The sequence below is a fragment of the Cnephaeus nilssonii genome, assembly GCF_951640355.1.
Source record: "Cnephaeus nilssonii genome assembly, chromosome: 3".
In the NCBI taxonomy this organism is placed as follows: Eukaryota; Metazoa; Chordata; class Mammalia; order Chiroptera; family Vespertilionidae; genus Cnephaeus; species Cnephaeus nilssonii.
This window is the reverse complement of record NC_137074.1, coordinates 43,983,862-44,005,241: the sequence shown is the minus strand read 5'-3', so window position 1 is coordinate 44,005,241 and position 21,380 is coordinate 43,983,862. Positions and strand designations below refer to the sequence as shown.

Below are 21,380 nucleotides of genomic sequence, written 5' to 3'. Positions count from 1 at the left end.
TGAATTTTAGAAAATCTTATTTCTTCTTTCTGTTTTTATAAAAAAAGTTTTTTATCTGTTTATGTAAAAGTATTTTTTAAAACCTTAAGTGTAGATCTCAATATTTTTATCGTGTGCAGGCTCATTAATCTCCTTTTTCAAAGAAATCTGTTCACTCTTATATTTCATGATGATATTGCCTCCTAGTTCTGCTTCGCTTCTTCTCACTTTTCATGAGCCTCTTTCCCTCTGGCCCTAACAAGCCATTGTTGCTTAGGATTCTGCAAATTTTGTCTTCTCATTTGACATAGTTATTCAGCATAATTCCTTTTCTCCCCAGGACTTCATATATCTCAGTGGTCCTAAGTTTTTCTCCATTCTAGATTTCTCTCTTGACATAAGATGCCCTATCTCTACTTTAAATTCAGAATGTGCAAGTCCAGATGTATTAGAGATGCCAACCATTGCCTGCTATTTCCACACCATAGAGATCATAGTGCCTGCTGAATGAGCACCATTTAGAGATGGTGTTTTGAACTAAGTAGCCTGTATTACTAGTAAAATCTGGTTCTGCCACTTAATATCACACGATTTTAGGCAATTCAGTTAATTTTCCTAGGCTTCTCTTCTCCAAGTGGGGGTGATAATGCCTATTTCTTAATGGCTGTGAGAATTCAGTAATATATTAGCTTGAGATTTATTGCACACCAGTAAGTGGTGATTCTAGTTTGTGCTATAGTGTGACCTCTCCCAACAACTGATTAGACCAGGTATGGACACTTGACTAGAGTAGCCAATTCATTGGTATGTATTTAAAATTGGTCTGATTCGAAATGATGACCTGGCCTAATCAGTATTCCCAGGAACCAAAGAAAACCAGTTGGTGATGGGTGCTTCAGTTGACAGCTCATGTGGCATTGGGACCAGAATAGTCATTAAATTCATGATTGACCTGGAGTTATGAGGGATTAGAAACTCTGAGGTAATCAGAGGAAAAGAAGAGAATGGAACAGACATGCAGAGTAACACTGGCCCCTGAGAAAGAACCAGGTTCAAGATGGCTTTCCAGTTATAGTTCAGATGAGACCTACCTGTATGCAGTTTTGGAGATGATTGTGTGTCCCTACAGTTCAATCACCCTTTCTTGAATTAATTTGTATTCCCCATGCCAGTGAAAGTCCACCAGCCACCCATGTTCTCTCTCTCATCACCCATACCTCTTTAGTTATCGTCTTACTGATTGTGCCTCCAAATAACTGTTTAAAAGTCTGTCCCTTTTCTTCCTTTTATATAGGCCTTAATGCCCTTTGGGGGGGGGGGGGCTTAATTTCTATAATTAGGTCCTACTTTGTCACCCTGCTGTTAGTCTACAGTCCACCCACTATACTGGAATTTCTCAAATGCAAAAGGATTATATCTCACTTCTATACAAACTCCATCAGTGAATTCTCATTGTCATTGGCGTTTTTGTATTGTACTCTATGGAACCACCACAGTGCCTACTATAGGGGAGGGGGATGCAACAGAAGGGAGGAAGAACAGGTGAGGCTGTGGATAGCCCTACTTCGATATGTCCTTTGGCATCCAAATGAGAGTTTATGAAAAAGAAAAAAAAAATGGTATAGCTATTGAGAAAATAGGTTTAAGTCCATGGCACACAAAATAAAGCACAGATGTCTTAATGTTTTATACAACTCCTTTCATGATTGGTCTTGGCTAGTATTTTAACTTTTTTTTTTAACCTATCACTTCCCAGCATGCTTTCTTCACCTCACCCAGAATTTCCCGTTCTTTGAACACAGCAGGTAATTTTACTTCTATGGGCCTTGGCATATGCTGTTTCCTATGCTCAAGTGCCTTTTTTCCTTGTCTGTTTGCCTAACAACATCAATCAAGAATCTGTTCACATTGCACCCACTATGATTTTTTTTCCCCAAGTGGAATTCATTTTTCTCATACTCATAGAACGTCTTTACAGATCTTTGCTACAGGTCTTATCTCATTGTGTTATGATTATTTTTTTATATTGTCTTTTCACTCATAGACTCTGAGTTCCTTGAGAGCAGGAACTATGTCTTATTCAGTTTTTATAATTCATCACTTAACACTGCTTGTATCACACACACACAAAAAAAATCTGTCAAATGAGTAAGCCACTTCATTGGGACATCTGCTAACTCAAAGCTTATTCCCAAAGTTATAGCCTCTCAAATTTAGTTACTGTAAGATTAGTGCCTTGTTTCATCCAGTGGAATTTAAAATATTTTGTAATTTGAGTAGGTAACTGAAGAAACCCAATGCTTCATTGAATGGATTTCAAGGTGGTTATTTTTATGTTTGATCTGAAACTTTTAGAGTATTTACTAGCTGTGTGACCTTGGGTGAGTTTTTTAACATTTAAAAAATTTTTTCATTGGTCTTAGAAAGAGGAAGGGAGGGAGAGAAACATTGATGTGAGAGAGAAACATGGATTGGTTGCCTCTCACATGTGCCTAAACTGGAGATAGAACTCTTAACCTGGGTATATGCCTGACTGGAATTGAACTTGCCACCTTTTGGTATATGGGGTATATGGCTCCAGCCAACTGAGCCATACCAGCCAGGGCTTTTTAACTTTTCTATATCTCTATTTCCTCATCTGTAAAATGGGCTATTTTAAGATTGTTGTTAGGATTAAATATGTTAAATTTTGTGTAATACTTAGTGCTTGGCACACACTAAGGGTTAACTATTAGTATTTTGAATTGGTTAAGGTGGAGAGAGAATCTCTTTATACCTATCACATAAACACACAAAGTCTTACAAGGTTTATTTGGCACCTTAAATTCTTTTTTGAGGATGAGGCAAAGTAGAAATACAAAATAACTGAAGTATAAAAGTTTCAGGTCTTAATAGAATCTCTTTATTCTGTTAAGTGTTTTTTTTTAATGTTTTTTAGAACTGGAATGATTACAGTCACCAAACGTTTGTCTATGATCATCTGTCAGATCTCCTTGAGCTGCTTTTAGATCCAGAACAACTCACTGCATCGTCTCATTCGACTAATAGTAGTCTAGTCTCTAGAGAAGCTGTGGTGGCACTCAGCTTTCTTATTGAAGGTGCAGTGAGGAGAACCAGGAAGATATACCCACTTCATGAGCTTGCACTGTGGCAACCACTACATGCAGAAAGTGGCTTCTCAAAGATTTCTAAGACCTTTTCTTTCCATAAGCTGGAAGCCTGGTTGAGAGCCTGTTTGACTGCGAATCCATTTGGTACCTCTGCTTGCCTCAAGTCTGGAAAGAAATTGGCTTGGGCTCACCAAGGTATTTAATACTTTAATCTATATTAAATTTGAATGACAACTTAGAGAACTTAGGGTTTTCTGATGTATTAATGATCACACATCTAACGTAGAAGACCTAAAAAATATTGCTACTATAAAAGCGAAAAGAGGAGCATTTTTCTTCTGAATATATGTCTTTTTCTCTCAAGGCAGCAATAGTCTCACAGGATTTATTAGTCCAGGTCATTTTGACTTTAGTAAACAGAAACTCCAACTTCAGTTAGTCCTCTTTTTGCTCTGCTTTTCTCTTTTCGACTCTTTCTTCCTCTCATACTCATAGGTTCATTTGCTTCAGGTTTTCCTATTATGCACTATGGCAGAATTTGGCCATTCTGCAGTTATACAACCACAGGTCCTTTTTAGCTCTACAGACACAAGCAGACTAGATATCTCTAAATTGGAAATTTAAATTTATCATAGAATCTGGCTTTGGTTGCATTCGTTATCTATTTTCAATAGTCCAGCAATGGTTAAAGGGATAGGTTCAGGTGCCATGTGACTTCTTGGGGCCCAGTTATAAGTTTTAAGAGAAGTAAGTGCCTATATTCAGGCAAATGTCAGACAAAATTAATGAAAAAAACACCTAGAATATACTTTCATAATCTCTGAATTTTAAAGATAAAGAGAAAATAGGTTCTGTGCAACAAATGTAAGAAAAAAACCAGTTTTGTATAATGTAAACAATGGTTGATCAACAACTACAGAACATGGAGCAAAAACATAGTGATCTAAGAATTCTATATTCAACTGAGTTATTGCTTTAGTATGATATCAAAGACTCTCAGATATGTAAGTCTCCCATAAATACATAGGAGATATTACATAATTCTTAATGTTGATGAAAGAATATAGGTGCAAATAAATTTTTAAATGTTAGAGTAGAGACTAGTAGAAAAAAAGGATATCTAACCTCTTAGGATTATACTAGAGGCCTGTTGCACGACATTCATGCACTGGGGTGGGGGGGTGTCCCTCAGCCCAGCCTGCGCCCTCTCGCAGTCCAGGACCCCTCGCTCCTTACCACTCGGCTCGCTGCTCCTTAGTGCTGCGGCGGAGGCAGGAGAAGCTCCTGCCACTGCCACTGCACTTGCCAGCCGTGAGCTCAGCTTCTGACTGAGCAGCACTCCCCTTGTGGGAGCACACTGACCACCAGAGAGCAGCTCCTGCATTGAGTGTCAACCCCCTGGTGGTCAGTGCGCATCATAGCGACCAGTTGTTCTGGTCGTTGCATCATGACGGTTGCTTAGGCTTTTATTATATAGACTAGTGGCCTGGTGCACAAAATTCATGCACGGGGGGGGGGGGGGGGGAGGGGAGTGTCCCTCAGCCCGGCCTGCACCCTCTCCAATCTGGGACCCCTCAAAGGATGTTCTACTGCTGGTTTACAGGGATCGGGCCTAAATCAGCAGTCAGACATCCCTCTCACAATTCGGGACTGCTGGCTCTAGCCGCTCGCCTGCCTGATTGCCCCTAACCACTCTGCCTGCCGGCCTGCTCGCCCCCAACTGCCCCCCCCGCCACTGGCCTGCTCGCCCCCAAATGCCCCCCTGCCAGCCTGATCACCCCCAACTGCTGGCCTGCTTGCCCCCACTTTCCCTCCCCACTGTCCTGCTCACCCCCAACAGCTCCCCTGCTTGCCTGCTCACTCCAAACTGCCCCTCCCCCACGCTGTCCTGATCACCTCCAACTGACCCCCACTGGCAGCCTGCTCACCCCCAGCTGGCCCCCCTGCTGGTCTGCTTACCCCCAACGGCCCCTGCCGTCCCATCCTGGCCTGATCACCCCACAGCGACCCAAGGTCCCAGCCCCTCCTTTTTTTTTTTTTTTTCCCAGCGCCTCCTTGAGTGGAGGCCAGGGTCAGCTGGAAGCAAGTATCTAGGATTTATTTATCTTCTATAATTGAAACTTTGTAGCCTTGAGCGGAGGCCAAGGCGGGCAGGAAGCTTGGCTTCTTTCATCGCCGGGGGCAACCCAAGCTTCCGGCTAGCTCCAGTTCTGTGGCTGCCACCATTTTTGTTGGGATTTATTTATCTTCTATAATTGAAACTTGGTAGCCTTGAGTGGGGGCCAGGGCCAGCCAGGGCGGGCTGGAAGCTTGGCTTCCTCCATTGCCGGGGCAACCCAAGCCCCCTGCTTGCTCCAGCTCCATGGTTGGCTGCCATCTTGGTTGGGTTAATTTGCATACTCGCTCCTGATTGGCTGGTGGGCATGGCTTGGTGTAGCGAAGTGATGGTTAATTTGCATGTTTCTCTTTTATTAGTGTAGATATTAACAATGGTACATAGTAGGTTAACAAGTAATTTTTATCTTTTTTTGCCACTTGTACTTAAAATTTTTCTACAACAACCATATTATTTATCTAATATAAGGTAATAAGAATTATTTTAAAAGACAAAGAATAACATACTTCACATTTAGCCAGTATTCTTTACAAGGGTGTCCTGATGGCTTGCAGGGAAGTGCTGTCTAAAAAGCCAGTCCCATAATAGCGGGACTGTGTTAGGAGGACAACCTGCACAGATTTTTTTGAGTGTCAGTTTGTTCAAGGCACTGTGTTTGAGAGGAAGATGTGTTTTCAGTATGATCTTGGGAGTAAAGATATAAACCAAAAAAGAATTCATGAAATGATATGGTAAATAACTTAGGAGAGGTTCAGTATTAGTGTTATGGCAATTTAAAGAGATTATTTAAGGGTAGGGATGATAAATTAAGGTCTCTTAGAGAAGAAGATATTTGAGTTGGCTCAGCTCTCCAAAGCTACTAGTATATGACCTTAGACACATTACTTAATTTGAAGGGTAGACATAAAAAATATCTTAGCTCTATCTAGGCAATCTTGAATGGATTATAAGTTTTAAAATTCCTTATAAAAATTTAATTTATTAAATACTGCAAACATACAGAAAAGTACAGAGAATAGTACAGCAAACACCTTTTTACCCAATACTCAGATCTAACATTTTTAAAATCTTATATGTATCTAATTTTAGACATATACACATGTAGAAATGTATAACAACATATGGTTGATGTTTTTCTTTCATTTGAAACTATCTCATTTATATTTTTCTTAAATAGTTGAAGGGATGACCAAAAGAGCTAAGATTGCTTGTAATACTCATGTGGCCCCTAGGATGCATCGCATGGTGGTGATGAGCCAGGTTTACAAGCAGACACTGGCCAAGAGCTCAGATACTCTGGTGGGGGCACATGTAAAGATTCATCGTTGCAACGAATCTTTTATATATCTGCTCTCTCCCTTACGGTAAGCACAGTCTTCATAGTGTTCTGATATTTTGACATTTTCTTTGGACTAGAATTGAACTCTTTTTTACCATCAGAGAATAATTTTGTATTCAAATATTTTTTACCATATTCTCATTCACAGGAATTTACCTCAGTTTTTTATTTTTCAGGTCTGTGACAATTGAGAAATGCAGAAATAGTACCTTTGTCCTTGGCCCTGTACAGACTGCTCTTCACCTCCACAGCTGTGACAACATTAAAGTCATTGCCGTTTGTCATCGTTTGTCCATCTCTTCTACAACAGGCTGCATCTTTCACATTTTGACACCTACACGCCCACTCATTCTCTCTGGGAACCACACAGTAACTTTTGCCCCTTTTCATACCCATTACCCAATGCTGGAGGACCATATGGCCAAAACTGGCCTTGCTACGGTGCCTAACTATTGGGATAATCCAATGATTGTGTGCAGAGAGAACAGAGACACAAGTGTCTTCCGACTCTTACCACCTTGTGAATTCTATGTATTTATTATTCCCTTTGAAATGGAAGGGGACACAACAGAGATACCTGGGGGTCTTCCATCTTCATATCAGAAAGCACTGGGTCATAGAGAACAGAAAATACACATCTGGCAGAAAACTGTGAAGGAGGCTCGTTTGACAAAGTAAGTATTTTCTACAAGTAATACTTTGTCTTTTATGTAAAATTCCATGGAAAGCAAATTAATCTGCATGTATTTATAGCTGTGCTAAAGTAATAAAAATATAAAACATGTCTTTAGTTAAGGCTTGTATTTTCAGGTCAGTATTTCAGGTACAGTTTGATTAGGGAGATGAGAGTGAATGGATACTCAAGTATTAGACTTCCCTTTTCAAAGAAGCTTAAGTTTAATTGGCAGATATAAAACTTATATGAATGAAAGATCATATATAGCATATGCCACATAATCCTATACTTAAATGGATTAGTTTTAGTTTTTAATTTACTCTTCTACACTATGATGGTGGTTCTCAAGCTTGGTCATGCATCAGAATCATCCAAGGGCTTGTTAAAAATGCATATTTCCTGGGTCCACCACACTGCAGACTTATTTCTTATGCTAGTCCATGGACTAATGCCAGTTTTTGTCAAAATTTTCCCTAATCCATGCTTTCTCTCTCTCCCTTTCTCTCCCTCTAGAATCAATAAAAAACAAACATATCCTCAGGTGAGGATTAAAAAAAAAAAGACTTGATCCAGCCATAGGATTTTCTGGATGCATTCTTATGGCTTCGTTCTTATGATATGGATTAGGGAAAGAAATACAGGGTGGAGCAAAAGTAGGTTTATAGTTGTTTTTATGGAATATAATACAATAACGAATAAGTAATAATATAAGAATAAATTGTTTTGCATACTCACAACTGTAACCCTACTTTGCCCCACCCTGAATATATCCATACACAGTTGCTACATGCCAAAAAATATAAAGATCACTAATAGAACTCATGCTTTACCTGGGAATTCATTGTGATAATGCTGCTATCTTTTGCAAACATTCCACCTGGTTTGCCTCATAAATTGAGCCACCAAGATAATACTACAAACTAGTCAGTCTCATATCATAGAATAATGATGACCATAATAGCAGGTAATATGTATTGAGCACTTACTATGTAACAAGTGTTATTTTTAAGCACCTTCTATGTATTAACTCTTTTATTCTTTATAACAATACCCTATTACAGAAAAAGAAACTGAGAAACAAAGAGATTAAGTAATTTACCCAAAGTCACACAGGAGCTGGAATTCACAACTAGTCAGCCTGATTCTAGAACCTGGGTTCTTAGTGTCTATTATTTTCTGGGAACTATTGTGTTATATAACTAGAGGCCCAGTGTACAAATTTGTGCACCAGTGGCGTCCCTCAGCCTGGCCTGTGGGATCAGGCCGAATCCAGCTCTCCAACATCCCCTGAGGGGTCCCGGATTGCAAGAGGGCACAGGCCAGGCCGAGGGACCCCACCAGTGCATGATTGGGGCCGGGGAGGGATGTGGGAGGTTTCCCAGCTGGGAAGGGACCGCAGGAGGGCTCCAAGGCGTGTTTGGCCCGTCCCACTCAGTCCCAATCGGCCGGACCCCAGCAGCAAGCTAACCTACCGGTTGGAACGTCTGCCCCCTGGTGGTAAGTGCACGTCATAGCAAGCAGTTGAGCGGCCTTAGCATATCATTAGCATATTATACTTTGACTGGTTGAACGGACAGATACTTAGCATATTAGGCTTTTATTATATAGGATATGTAATCTATATATATATATAAAAGCCCAGTGACCAGAAGAGCAGAATGAGCAGAATGACTGGTGGCTATGACGTGCACTGCAGCAGCCAACCAGCCTGATCCGGGCCCCGATCAGCCACTCCCTCCTGCCAGCCCTACCCCTGATCGGCCCCCAACACCCTGATCAGGGTTGGGGCCAGCCAGCCAACTTCCTACGGCTCCTCCCGCCACCCCCCGCCGGCCCAGCCCAATGGGCCCCCATGGGGCGAACCAGCCGGATCCCACTCATGCACGAATTTGTGCACCGGGCCTCTAGTATGTAATATAATAGATACTTATAATGATGCTATATAAAAATGATAATTGGGAAAACATCCTTTTAAGGTAATTTTATTGTTTGAAAGCTTCTATTATATATATGCCTAGATTTTCCTTGCACACATGAAAAGCTTATACACATGTACATGTGGTGAGTGTTTAATAAACATTGACTGTGAATCATTGTGTATTCAGGTGGTAAGATCCAGGATAACACTACAAACAAGAAAAAGCACTCAATTTAACTTTGGGAATATAGGAAAACAGAAGAGTTATTGATCAACTTGAAACAAATTGCCAACATGGTCTTTTAAAAATTATTAGATAGTATCATTTTTCTGCTCTGACCCCTCTAATGACTTCCCATTATACCTGGAATAAAATCTAAAATCTTGACTATACTACCAGCCCTCCTGCCTCATCTTCTGCTGTTCTTTTCTTCATTTATTCCCCTTCTGCCATGCTACAGTCTTCTTGCTATCACTTAGCCATTGTCCTTGGACCAAAGATCACCAGGAATGGATATATAGAACAAAGCTGGGTCTTATTACTCATTGCAAGTAGGGAGAGAATTGTGTTTCATTTCAGGAAACAGGTGTTAAAAAGAACTTATTGGGTTTTGACTTGTGTTGGGTGATTTGGGGGAGGGTTCTAGGAAGCAAGGCTTTGTTGTGGGTTGGATGCTATGTGGAAGCAAGAGATTCTATGATTTGGCTTAATAATTTTTGTACTAAAGGCGGGAAGAATAAAGTGGAGCTAAAACTATAATTGTAAAAAAAAGCAGCAATTACTCATTAGCCAGGAAAGGGTAATGTTTGGTTATTTTTGTGGTTTGGACCACAAAATGTTTTGTCTTTTGTCTGGACTGAGATAAGATTATGGAGTGATCGAGTTCTTGCCTTGATCTATTATCATCCCAGAGTGGTTTTGTGTAATGTTGATCTTCTGTGGAATTGTTTATGTTCAACAAACGAACAACACAGCTACATTAAGACCTAACTGATAGTATTAAGCCAGCTCCTGGTTGTCAGAAGCTACTCTTCTCTTTCTTATCTTGATCATGTTAATATGCTCTCACTTTAGAGCTTTTGCACTTCTTGTTTCCTCTGCCTGGAATGTTTTATCCAGATATTTATTTGCTCAATCCATCACTTCATTCATACCTCTGCTTAAGTGTTATTTTAGAGAAGCTTTCTTTGTTCATTCTTTTTCTAAAATAGCATTCTCAGTACTCTCCATTCCCTTACTCTGCTGTATTTTTCTTGAAGGCATTTACAACTACTTAAGTTCATATCATATATTTATTTTATTTCTTCCGTACTAGAATATATATCTATAAAGCACATAGACTACACAGATACATTGTGAATGACGCCCTCTGGAGTCGTACAGTACAGACCCTCCTGGACAGCAACCTTGTCTCTTCTCCTTTGCACATTTATCCCCATGAGTCAGAACACTACGCAGCATTACTTGGTCCTCAGTAAATATCTGAGTAAATAACCACAGTAGGACAAAGTATGTAATTATTGATAACTCTTTATAAGGAGGGCATTGTATTTGACTAAATTAATTTTGGAGGGTGATGGTCTAATGTACAGAACTGAACAGAACAGTTATTTGGAGAGAACAAATGGGTAACTAGAAATAATTTAACATTTATTCCATTAACGTGTTTTCTAATCACTCGGAGTAAAATTAATATAAATTAGTGTTTTTACATTCTTTTTGCTCTCAACTGAAATTTTAGGGATCAAAGGAAGCAGTTCCAGGTGCTTGTGGAGAATAAGTTTTATGAGTGGTTGATTAATACAGGACATCTCCAACAGCTGGACAGCCTTGTGCCCCCTGCAGCAGGTTCCAAACAAGCAGCAGGATAAGACTCCTACATCAAAACACTGGTAGGCATTTATAATACAGACGACTTAAAACAGATTACTTTGGGGAAATATTGTAAGCACACACACAAAAAAACTGCACAGAATATTGTTACCAACTGTTGCCAAAAATTTTCCACCACTCCCATCAGCATATACAGACCTTTACATACCCATGTTTGCCACAGTTTATAGTGAGAAGACCAACAAAATACTTAGGTGGAACCTATTGAATTATGGGCAAACATAATAGCCAAGTTTTGTCTTTTTTGCCTCTTGCCTGGAAAAATTTGTACTGTCCAAAGATACTGCTTTCCCCATACATAGCTTTAGGAATTTTATTCCACCTTCATAACATATCTTTCCTCTTTCCCATCACTCCACACACAAACCGATTAATAAATTAGGTGGTCTTTGTTCATTGCACATGAGCTTTAATAAGTTACCAGAATTAATCCAAATGAAGATTTGAATTCTGAACTCTAGGAGATCATAGATTCAATGGAGGAGAAGATGGATAGAGACAAATTTAATGGAAATTATTTAATCCAAATATGTAGTATTCTTTTTATAGACATTAGTATACTTTGCCATTTTAAAGATTGACAATAGAAAAACAAAGGACATAAATAGATAGAAAAAATACAAAGCACAAAGATGTTCACTTTCACTTAAAATTAAAGAAATATAGGATACTATTTTTCATCTATCAAATTGGCAACGATAAAAAACTGATGATATGCAACACTGGCAAGACATTTCACTTACCATTGGGGAAAGTGTAAACTTGTGCAACCTCTTTGGAGGATAGTTTGGCAAAATCAAAATTAAAAATACACGTATTCTTTGACTTAGTAATTTCACTTTTTAGATTTATCTTATAAATACACTCATGTATGGAAAGATCTCTGTAAAAAATATGTTCATTGCAGCATTGTTTGAAATAGCTGTAGACTGGAAACAACCCACATGCTTCTCAATAGAGGACTGATGCCTAATGAACTGGTGCATTCATGTCATGGAATGCTCTTTAAAAAGGATGAGATATATCTGAATGTGCTGATATTGAATGATCGCTGAGCCAGGGGTGGGAGGTGTAGGATGACTATGTGTGTAAAATGTTCCCTTGTGTGTTTGAAAAAAGGAAAAGATTATCACACATATTTATATGCTAATTATATGCCTTAAAATTTCTAAAAGATAATAAATTATTAACAGTAGTTGTCTTTGAGAAATGAGACTGGGTGTCTAGAGTGGGAAAACATTTAAAAATTTTTATTGAACTATAATTTATAATTCACTTACATAAAAATCACCTTTCTAAAGTGAAAAATTTAGCAGCTTTTATTATATTCACAAGTTTGTACAACCGTCACCTTTAACAAATCCAGAACATTTTCATCACCCTAAAAATAAACCCCATACACATAGACAAGTTACTCCTTATTCCTCCAATTGTGGATATCTTCTCTTCCCCCAGTATTTGACAACCAGTAATATTTCTTAATTTATCAACTCTGGACATTTCTTATAAATGAAGTCATATAACATGTGGCCTTTATAACTGGTGTTTTTCACTTAGCATAATGTTTTCAAGGTTTATCCATGTAGCATGTCATTCCTTTTTATGACTGAATAATACTCCATTATATGGATTATACCACACTTTATCTGTTCATCAGTTGATGGACATTTGAGTTGTTTCCACTTTTTAGCTATTATGAATAATGCTGCTATGAACGTTTGTGTATAAGTTTTAGTACAGAAATGTTTTTATTTTTCTTGGGTATATACCTAGGAGTGGAAGGTCATATGTTTAACTTTTGACTAACTGCTCAACTATTTTCTAAAGCTGTGTACTAATTCTTTATTGTTTACTTTATATATTGTTTGCATTTTTAAAAGTTATTTTTGTTAAAAAGGAATTTTACAATATTTAGTTAGTAAATGCTAAGATTGAGAATTGGAAATCTGCCTGGCTGGTGTTGCTCAGTGGTTAAGTATCAATTCATGAACCAAGAGGTCACTGGTTCGATTCCCAGTCATGGCACATGCCCTGGTTGTGGGCTCCATCCCCTGTAGGGAGCATGCAGAAGGCAGCCAATCGATGAAGTTTCTCTCTATCCCCCAAATTAAAAAAAAACACACACAAAGAATTGGAAATCTTATGAAGATTATAAGGAAACTAGAGGCCCAGTGCAGAACATTCATGCACTGAGGGGGGCGTCCCTCAGCCTGGCCTGCGCCCTCTCACAGTCCGGGACCCCGAGGGGTCCTTAGAGCTGCCGCGGAAGCGGGAGAGGCTCCCACCATCGCTGCTGCGCTTGTCAGCCGTGAGCCCGGCTTCTGGCTGAGTGGCACTTCCACAGGGGGAGTGCACTGACCACCAGGGGGCAGCTCCTGCCCCTGGTGGTCAGTGCATGTCATAGCGACCCATCATTCTGCAGTTTGGTCATTTGCATATTAGCCTTTTATTATATAGGATGGGAACTATAACAGGGTAAAATTTTAGTTTAAACTAATCCCCATAACCTGCTAATTTTTAAGGTTTTATGTATGAATTTCTTTTTTTATTATGAACTAATGTGTTCCTCAGAGAAAAAGGAATATAATTATCTTTAAACTTTATGTATTTTATTACTCCTAATTAATCTCAGACCTTGAAAATTTATGTGATTTTATAATTACAAGTTTTTTTTCCTAATTATTTTCAGGAAGGCAATAGAAAATGCAGTTAATTTTAATTTTTCTTTTATCTTCAGGGCCTTGGAAACATGAATGGAAGCTATTCATTGGGAAGGTGCTCTTGCTACTTTAAATGACTTTGGGGCTTTCTCTTCCTTGATTTCCATTCTATACTCATTTATTACCATTTCAGTTGAATTTTAGGTAAAATGACTACCATATAAATGTACTGTTTATAGAATATCAGAAGATTCATCTTTGTGATGCCAAAATGAAAAGTTGATGAAGTCAGTCCCATTGTATGTATGTTCATATTACAGTGATTGAATGTAGATTTAAAAGTTAACTTCACATTTTAATTTGATAAAAGGGTTTCATCCTTTCTGGTGTTAAGAGTTCTGTAGTTCTTTGTAACTATTTAAGAGGAAATAGCTACTTTCTTAAAAAATAGTTGGAAAGAAAGTATGATTGTTGGTATATAAATATAGCAGAGATAGTTTTATACAAAGACATTTTAGTCCTTAAAGTATGAAACTTAATGAAACTGTAAAATCTTTATTTTTCATTTTTTGCTTCAGATTTTCAATAAACAAAGCTCTAAAAAGTAATTTTCTCCTTTTGATAAAAAGTTAAGCTTCACTTTTAACTTTTAAAAAGATTCCCAATGTTATTCTGTGATATCAAAATAAAGTTTACATTTGATTGGGAAAGCTGTGTTCTTTAAGATAATGTAAAACAATTATCAAGTTAGTAAAATGAATCTGGTTGCTGATAAATGTTGTTTTATCTGCTCATTGACTATTTAATTAGTAATTATATAAAAAAAAGGGCTTGATCTTTTATTTCTAAAATGAAAATTAAACCTCAGACTCTGTTAATTCTAATTGAGGTTTTCATAGTTTTTATTTTAAGGTGAAATGTGACCAATCAGAGTGTTATCAAATAAACACTGGAGTAATAGAAGTGTATTTTGTAAGTTGCTATTGGTTAATAAAATTAATGGTATTAATTTCTTTAAAGTTTATAAAATTCTCAAAACTACACATATAACTTAATATTTTGTTTCTCATATCAAGGCACATTTATCGTTTTCTGAATTGGCCATAATGTATCTTGGGGCATCTCATTTATAAAAATATTTGTTGGATACTTGGTTAGTAGAAAGATGAGGAAGTTGGACTTTTGAGAAAAATATACTTGACCAGGAAAAGAAAATGGAGGTGGGGGTTTTTTCGTGTGTGTGTGGTCTTTTTAGCATATATAAGATGTAATCTCATTCTTAAAGTCAGAGGTATATTAAATGCCAACATGTTCTCTAAATAAGTCCCAGTATGATATTGCAGAGAAATGCCACCTGGCTTAGCTAAACCTTTGCAAATTCAAGAGTCCCTGTAGTAGCTTTCTGTGTCAGGCTACATATGTAGCACCCTTTCTTGTGGATTAGAATTGTGTGTGTGTGTGTGTGTGTGTGTGTGTTTAAAAAATTTTCAACTTAACAGTTGTAAGAATCTGAATTCCTACATATTTTTTTGTCTTAGATTTACCAAGTGTTAACATTTTGCAACATTCACTCTACCACTCTTTATATAGTATTACTAGAGGCCCAGGGCACGAAATTTGTACACAGGTGGGGTCCTAAGGCCTGGCCGGCAATCAGGGCCAATCGGGGCCTTCCTTCATTCTGCACTGCCCCCTGGTGGTCAGCGCACATCATAGCGAGCAATAGAACTCCCACGGAGATATTTTGCATATTAGTCTTTTATATATATAGATTACTTTCTTTTGCTCAATGATTTGAGAGTAGGTTGCAGACATCTGGGGCCTTTACTCCTAAATACATTAGCATGTACTTCATAAAAAACACAGACATTCTCTTACCTAGCTAGTCATAGTACAATGATAAAATTTCAGAAGTTTAACATTGGTACTATAGTATTATCTAATTTACAGTTTATATTAAAATTTTTGCTAATTGTTACAAAGATGTCCTTTGTTGTGATTTTTTTATTCAAACAAGATCATGCATTGCTTTTAAGCTATGTAAATTTTGTTGCTTTGCAACATGTCACTGCTGTTCAGAAATAGAGTTTATCCTTGTGACTCATCTTCTGCAAGTTTTATTGAAGAAAAATAAGATATTTGGGATTTCAAGGTGGCTGTTTTCTAGAAAACCAAATTTGCTGGGTAAGAGGGCCATTTTTATTTTTTATTCTAAAAACTTTGGCTGAGTTTTGGTGTCTTGACTCAGCAAAGTCTGCCGTTCATCAAGGCTTGGTAAGCATGAAAGTGGGTACTGAAGCTTTCCTTTATTTCATAATCCCAATTGTTTTTCTAGAAACCATCAATAGTTTCTGAATGACTGACTCAATTTTTGGATTCTATTCTCATGACCAAGCAAATGTTTGACTTGAAACCAGCCTAGTATAAATGTCTCTGTGCCTCTAATTCTGAATCTATTCCTGGATTTCAGCGCTAGAGAAACCCATCAAAAAATGTCTAAAACTGGAACAAAGGTAAGTAAATGGTCATGCTGATTTTTAGCCTAACTGCTTTCTTTTTACCTAATGATACATTGAAAAAAACATAATAGAAAAGCTTTATCTACTTTCCCTGCAGGTGAGTATGATAGTGTTTAGAAGGTTGGGATAGGGAGAGAAGATTAAGAAATACTTATTATATTTTCTACTCTAACAGAATTATCAAACAGTTTGTTAAGGGGTTATCAGTATGTGTGGTGCTATGTTGAATACTGTACAAGTATATAACATGTAAATTTCATGATTTCTATCTTCCAGCAACTAATATTCCATGAACTTCCACAGGAATAGGAATGCTGATCAGAGGATTATGTGAAGTAGAAAGCTTTTGGTATTCAATGAAAATTTTGTTTTATGAAATTTAGGCTCAACCATTAATATTTTAAAAGGCCAAGGTAGATGGAACAATCAAGAGAATTAAATCCTACATATCCTCTTCATTCAAGCAGTTACTCTTACCCTTTGCCCCAAATAAAGAGGTTATTAAGTTAAGAAAATTGCCTTTAAATATGTGATTTACAATTGTTGAACTGGCTATTTGATCCCGAGGTAGGGCTTAAGGAATGAGGGAATGTACCTTCATTCTCTTTTTAGCTCTTCCACTGACCAGGGACTAAAGCAAAGCCATTGGTTCCTGATTTGCCTCCCTGACTTTTTACTTGGAAAACTTTCAAACCCATTACATCATTTTAGAGAGCACCTATTAATGTGTTCTAGAACTGGTTAGTGCCTGATTATTTTCCTTTTGGAAAATAGAACTAATAATCATACTTGTTATTCAGAAGGAGAAAAATGCGACAGTGTCTTTAGTGCTCTGAATTTCTTGATAATATGCCAAGCACATCTCGCTGAGAATGTGCAGGCCTAGAGATATCCATGTACCTTGAGGTACAAAACCACCTTAGATGAAAACATCCCTGCTTTCAGAGATTTCCGAAGTAGTAATGGTGTGCTCTCTCATTTCTTGTGGCTGGGCTTTTGCTTAAGTTAAATAACCTTTGTTTGCTAGACCAAAGAAGACAGCATCTCTTTCTCTTATTCTCCCTTTCCTACTATCTTGCTAGCAGTTTAATCAGAGGAGTTAAGGGCTTGGCAAATTCTTGCCTCTGGAATACCTGAGACACTTTTCTTTCTGCCACTTTGGATTAGTAGTCTATTTTTCAAAAAGTCAACATGAAAACAAGAGGAATTTTGAAATTTTAGGCAAATCTTCTGCACATTTCTTAGCCTTTTCTGCAGATTTCCCTCCCACCCCCAAGAGTCAAAACCTTCTATTTATTAGTTGACCAAGACCTACAAATGGAAAGTGAGTAGATTTGCAACATTCTCTGGGCCCTGAGAGTTAGAAGGTCTCCCTGAAAGGTGAGCTTGGTCCTGGAGCTCAGTAATAGTTCCATGGCAACATCAGTGCTTTGTTTCAATCTTGGGATGGTTAGCTGCTCTGCTGGGAGGTTGGACAGCAAGGTGACCTTGTAGAATATTGCGTATATTTAACTTCTCAGATATTGATGTTAGGCACATGTGCAGAGGGCAGAAATATGAGAAACAATGAAGGAAAAAGATGATACTAACTTAATTTCCCATAAAATATCCCTTGCAAAGCCTCTTGTGATTAGTTGGCTGAAAACCAAAGGTAATTGAATTAAGGACTTTGGGTCTATCTATTCATAGAAATGTTATCTTGATTTTTCTAAAGATCTTTCCACAGGTTTTGGGAAAAACCCCTCAGACTCAGGATCAGTCTTGTTCTGTTTCTAAGAGAGTAAATGCTGTTTGTCAAACAGGGATAGCTGTGTAGGTAGGAAGACAGCAAAAGGGAAAATAAAGTAAAATAAAATGAACCACAGATTACTAACCAGGAATTTGCACTGCAGTCCACTCACTTGCCTGCAACTAACTGGTCACTGGATAGTGACCTTAAGCAAGTTAATTAACTTATTTTTTCTGTAACAACTATAGGAAAAGCTTATTGGCAATTTTGAACTAGGTATTAAACTAATTGCTTTATCTACATTATCCCATTGGACCCTCAGAGCAATCCTGTGCAGTAGATACGATGGATCCAGTTTTACAAATGAAAAGACTGAGCCTCAGAGAGAGTCAATGGCTTGTTCAAGTCACAGAGCCAGTGACTAGTGGTGCTGCTATTTTATTTTGTTTGGGTTTTGTTTTGTTTTGTTTATCTGTAAACAGGGGCACCATGTATCTTTAAATACTAGTATGTGCTGCGCTAAAATGGGAAAGGGAGCTGGAAGAGATGAATTTGGGAGGGTGTGAAAGGAGATAAAGTAGATGATTAGGGGTGGGAAGGAAGCTTTTAGGGAACAGGAAATAAAAGAGTTGAAAGAAATGGGAAAGGTAAAGAGGGGAGATTAAGATAGAAGGAAATAATTATTAGTAGGGAACCATCTAGAAAGAACTACATGGGGTGGAAGAGAATGAGGTTTTATGTCCATTTGTGAGTCATTCTTGGTTTCTTCTCGCCTTTATTCTCTACATCTAATTAGTCACCAAACCCTAAATTTCTTTTGCCTGTTTTCTCATCATCATTCACATTGCCATTACTTTTCCATTGGCCCTCATCACTTACCTTGCCCATAATAACCATCTATTTCCAGGTACATCTTCCACATTATCGCCAAAGGGATTCTGGCATGGTTCCTGTTTCTCTTTTCTGCCTTTATTTCCTAATACTTCACAAATACTTAATATAATGGTCCCTACAGTGGCTCATAATCTCTCACTCCTTTATTCCTTTGAACAGGCTATCCTTTTTCCTTTGCCTATGGCAGCGATGGGCAACCTTTTGAGCTTGGTGTGTCAAACTTCGCCAAAAAACTGAGCATAACTCGGGTAGTGTGTCACTTTGAGGAAAAAACTAACTCCAAGACTCTAGTCGCAAATCTTTCATCCTCAGGAGCAGCAGATGTTTCATCCTCGGCATGTTGCCGCGTGTCATCAGAAATGGCTACGCGTGTCAGTGCTGACACGCGTGTCATAGGCTCGCCATCACTGGCCTATGGAGAAAACCCCTACTTAATCCTTCAAGCCTCACCTAGAAGATCCTCTCCAGACTACTTGGCTCTGCTCCTCCTGGTTTTCTCCTTTTAATCCAATAGAGCAAATAGTCACAAGGTGGCGGCATAACGCCAGGGAATTAACGTCTTGAATCAATGACGCCTGTGATTTCAGTTTTAAATGATAACCTAGCATTGATCTTGGATTGAGGAATTCTAGCCCATTTGGTCTAGTGGTTGTCAGACACTGTTTCATGAAACCCTGGGTTATTTCTGGTAACTCTATCCCCTATTTCAACCAGAAAAGCTCTGAGTTTTATTTCACAGCCAGGGCATCCAATGTAGTCTATTCCTTTCATTTGACAAATGGGAACTTGGAGCCGAGAGACGGCTTGACTAAGGTAGTAGTAGGGCTGATTATGGAGCTGCAGCTCGAGAGCCCAGGTTTATCATTTCCAGTTCTGCAGGGCTGCGTGTTTTCCAAGGCCATCACAGATCCAAGGGGGTGCCCCAAACATTCTGTTAGAAACTGGGGAAGAGCTTAAAACAGAACATTTTGTTACTTTGCAACAATTTTCTTGGCAAGAAAATAATACAGAAAATAATATGGTATATTTTCATGCTCTGTATCCATCTAAAATAAGTTCTCTAAAGTTAAGGTCTATGTTTATTTTTCCTATGTCTCTTCCATTTCACCTAGAATGAATGTCTGCATTTACACTCATTCGCCTTCACCAAACATTTATTGAGGGTCTGTCAAGTGCCAGGCACAGCGGTTTTTAGCTCAAATGAGGTTTGGTCTTCACCCTTGAAAGAAGTCCACTAGGAGGTCTGATGGGAGAGATGGACATATTAGTAGATAATTTATTATGTAATGTGATAAGTACAGTGAGCTGTGGGAACACAAAGCAGGAAGCAGTGAGCTGGAGTCTGAAATTGCCAGCTTATATTAGAGCACTTTTTGTTTTTTTATGTTAAGCCCTCAGAAAGTACTCATTCCTATTGTTGACAACCAAAGTTGTCTGTCAGAAGGTAAATGTTATAAGGTGAGGTAGAGCAAAAACAGAGAAGGAAGGAATTTCTGAAGTGGGGAGTATGCTCTTAATTTTTATCTTATGTATGAATGATGCCACCCAACTCCTCAGTTCTCTTTGTTTGCCCTGTACTTCAGATTACTTTCTATGAAGACAAAAAATTTCAAGGCCGCCACTATGACTGTGATGGCGACTGTACAGATTTCCACATGTACCTGAATCGCTGCAACTCCATTAGAGTGGAAGGAGGCACCTGGGCTGTGTATGAAAGGCCCAACTTTGCTGGGTACATGTACATCTTACCTCGGGGCGAGTACCCGGAATACCAGCATTGGATGGGCCTCAACGATCGCCTGGGCTCCTGCAGGGCTGTTCATCTGGTGAGCCTGGTGGCGCTCTCCCTATCCCCACACTTCGTTTTACCTGAAAGTTTATTTTGAGGTTTTTCTACTTCTTAATGGGAAGCTGTCTTTTTTGGCTGTGGAGGCTTAAGTAAAATCTTAGGTCAGTTCATCTTAAGACTGAATACACTAATTATTTCCATAGCCCTTTTGCTACCTCTTGGGGATTTTAAGGAATTAAGTTTTTAAGTCAGCTATTTCAGTCAATGCACAGTGGGGATGGGAGTTCGGATCATCTAGATTTCAAGAGGGTGGGTTCTGAACCATCCTCTTCTCTCAGTCTGTGACCTGCTGGTGATTTCCATAATGCTTACTGTTCGTTTCCTTCTGTGTTTTTTAGTCTAGTGGAGGCCAGTATAAGATTCAGATCTTTGAGAAAGGTGATTTTAATGGTCAGATGTATGAAACCACTGAAGACTGTCCTTCCATCATGGAGCAGTTTCACATGCGAGAGGTCCACTCCTGTAAGGTGCTGGAGGGTGCCTGGATTTTCTACGAGCTACCCAACTATCGCGGCAGGCAGTACCTTCTGGACAAGAAGGAGTACCGGAAGCCCATCGAATGGGGTGCAGCTTCCCCAGCTGTCCAGTCTTTCCGCCGCGTTGTAGAGTAATGACATGGATGGGCCATAAGCTTCTTCCTGGGGGCCAAACGCTGGCTGGCCTTGTCATCACATAGGCATCATAAATAAAACAATTG

General features: G+C 38.6%; 2 protein-coding genes across 6 annotated transcripts in view; both read left to right on the top strand.

Annotated features, from left to right (window-relative positions):
* The window catches only part of TBCCD1 (TBCC domain containing 1), a 24,135-nt gene extending 7,946 nt beyond the window's left edge, over window positions 1–16,189 (top strand). The window contains exons 4-9 of one of the 4 annotated variants that reach the window (XR_013813332.1): window positions 2,918–3,284; window positions 6,383–6,569; window positions 6,721–7,218; window positions 10,881–11,031; window positions 13,770–13,807; window positions 16,028–16,133. Coding sequence is in view for 3 of the 4 variants with exons in the window: in XM_079766954.1 (XP_079623080.1) it covers window positions 2,918–3,284; window positions 6,383–6,569; window positions 6,721–7,218; window positions 10,881–11,010 (1,182 nt within the window). In the remaining variant the exon portion in view is untranslated. Of the gene's footprint in view, window positions 1–2,917; window positions 3,285–6,382; window positions 6,570–6,720; window positions 7,219–10,880; window positions 11,032–13,769 lie in introns of all 4 variants that reach the window. The other 3 variants (XM_079766954.1, XM_079766955.1, XM_079766956.1) reach the window with 3 other exon arrangements.
* CRYGS (crystallin gamma S) lies at window positions 10,941–21,380 on the top strand. 2 transcript variants are annotated; one of them, XM_079766958.1, is made up of 4 exons: window positions 10,941–11,031; window positions 16,163–16,205; window positions 20,418–20,660; window positions 21,022–21,380. In XM_079766958.1, exons 2-4 carry the CDS (start codon window positions 16,185–16,187, stop codon window positions 21,292–21,294), a joined length of 537 nt encoding a protein of 178 aa, XP_079623084.1. In that variant the 5' UTR covers window positions 10,941–11,031; window positions 16,163–16,184; the 3' UTR covers window positions 21,295–21,380. The 2 variants fall into 2 exon arrangements, with proteins under 2 accessions (XP_079623084.1, XP_079623083.1); XM_079766957.1 differs by lacking the exons at window positions 10,941–11,031; window positions 16,163–16,205 and having other exon boundaries at window positions 16,216–20,660.

Bases quoted from the DNA above. Each gene is read 5' to 3' on its own strand.
- CRYGS (XM_079766957.1), top strand. From the start codon at position 20,370: ATGATGCCACCCAACTCCTCAGTTCTCTTTGTTTGCCCTGTACTTCAG. The intron at 20,661-21,021 runs GTGAGCCTGGTG...TGTGTTTTTTAG, and splicing joins CCTGCAGGGCTGTTCATCTG to TCTAGTGGAGGCCAGTATAA.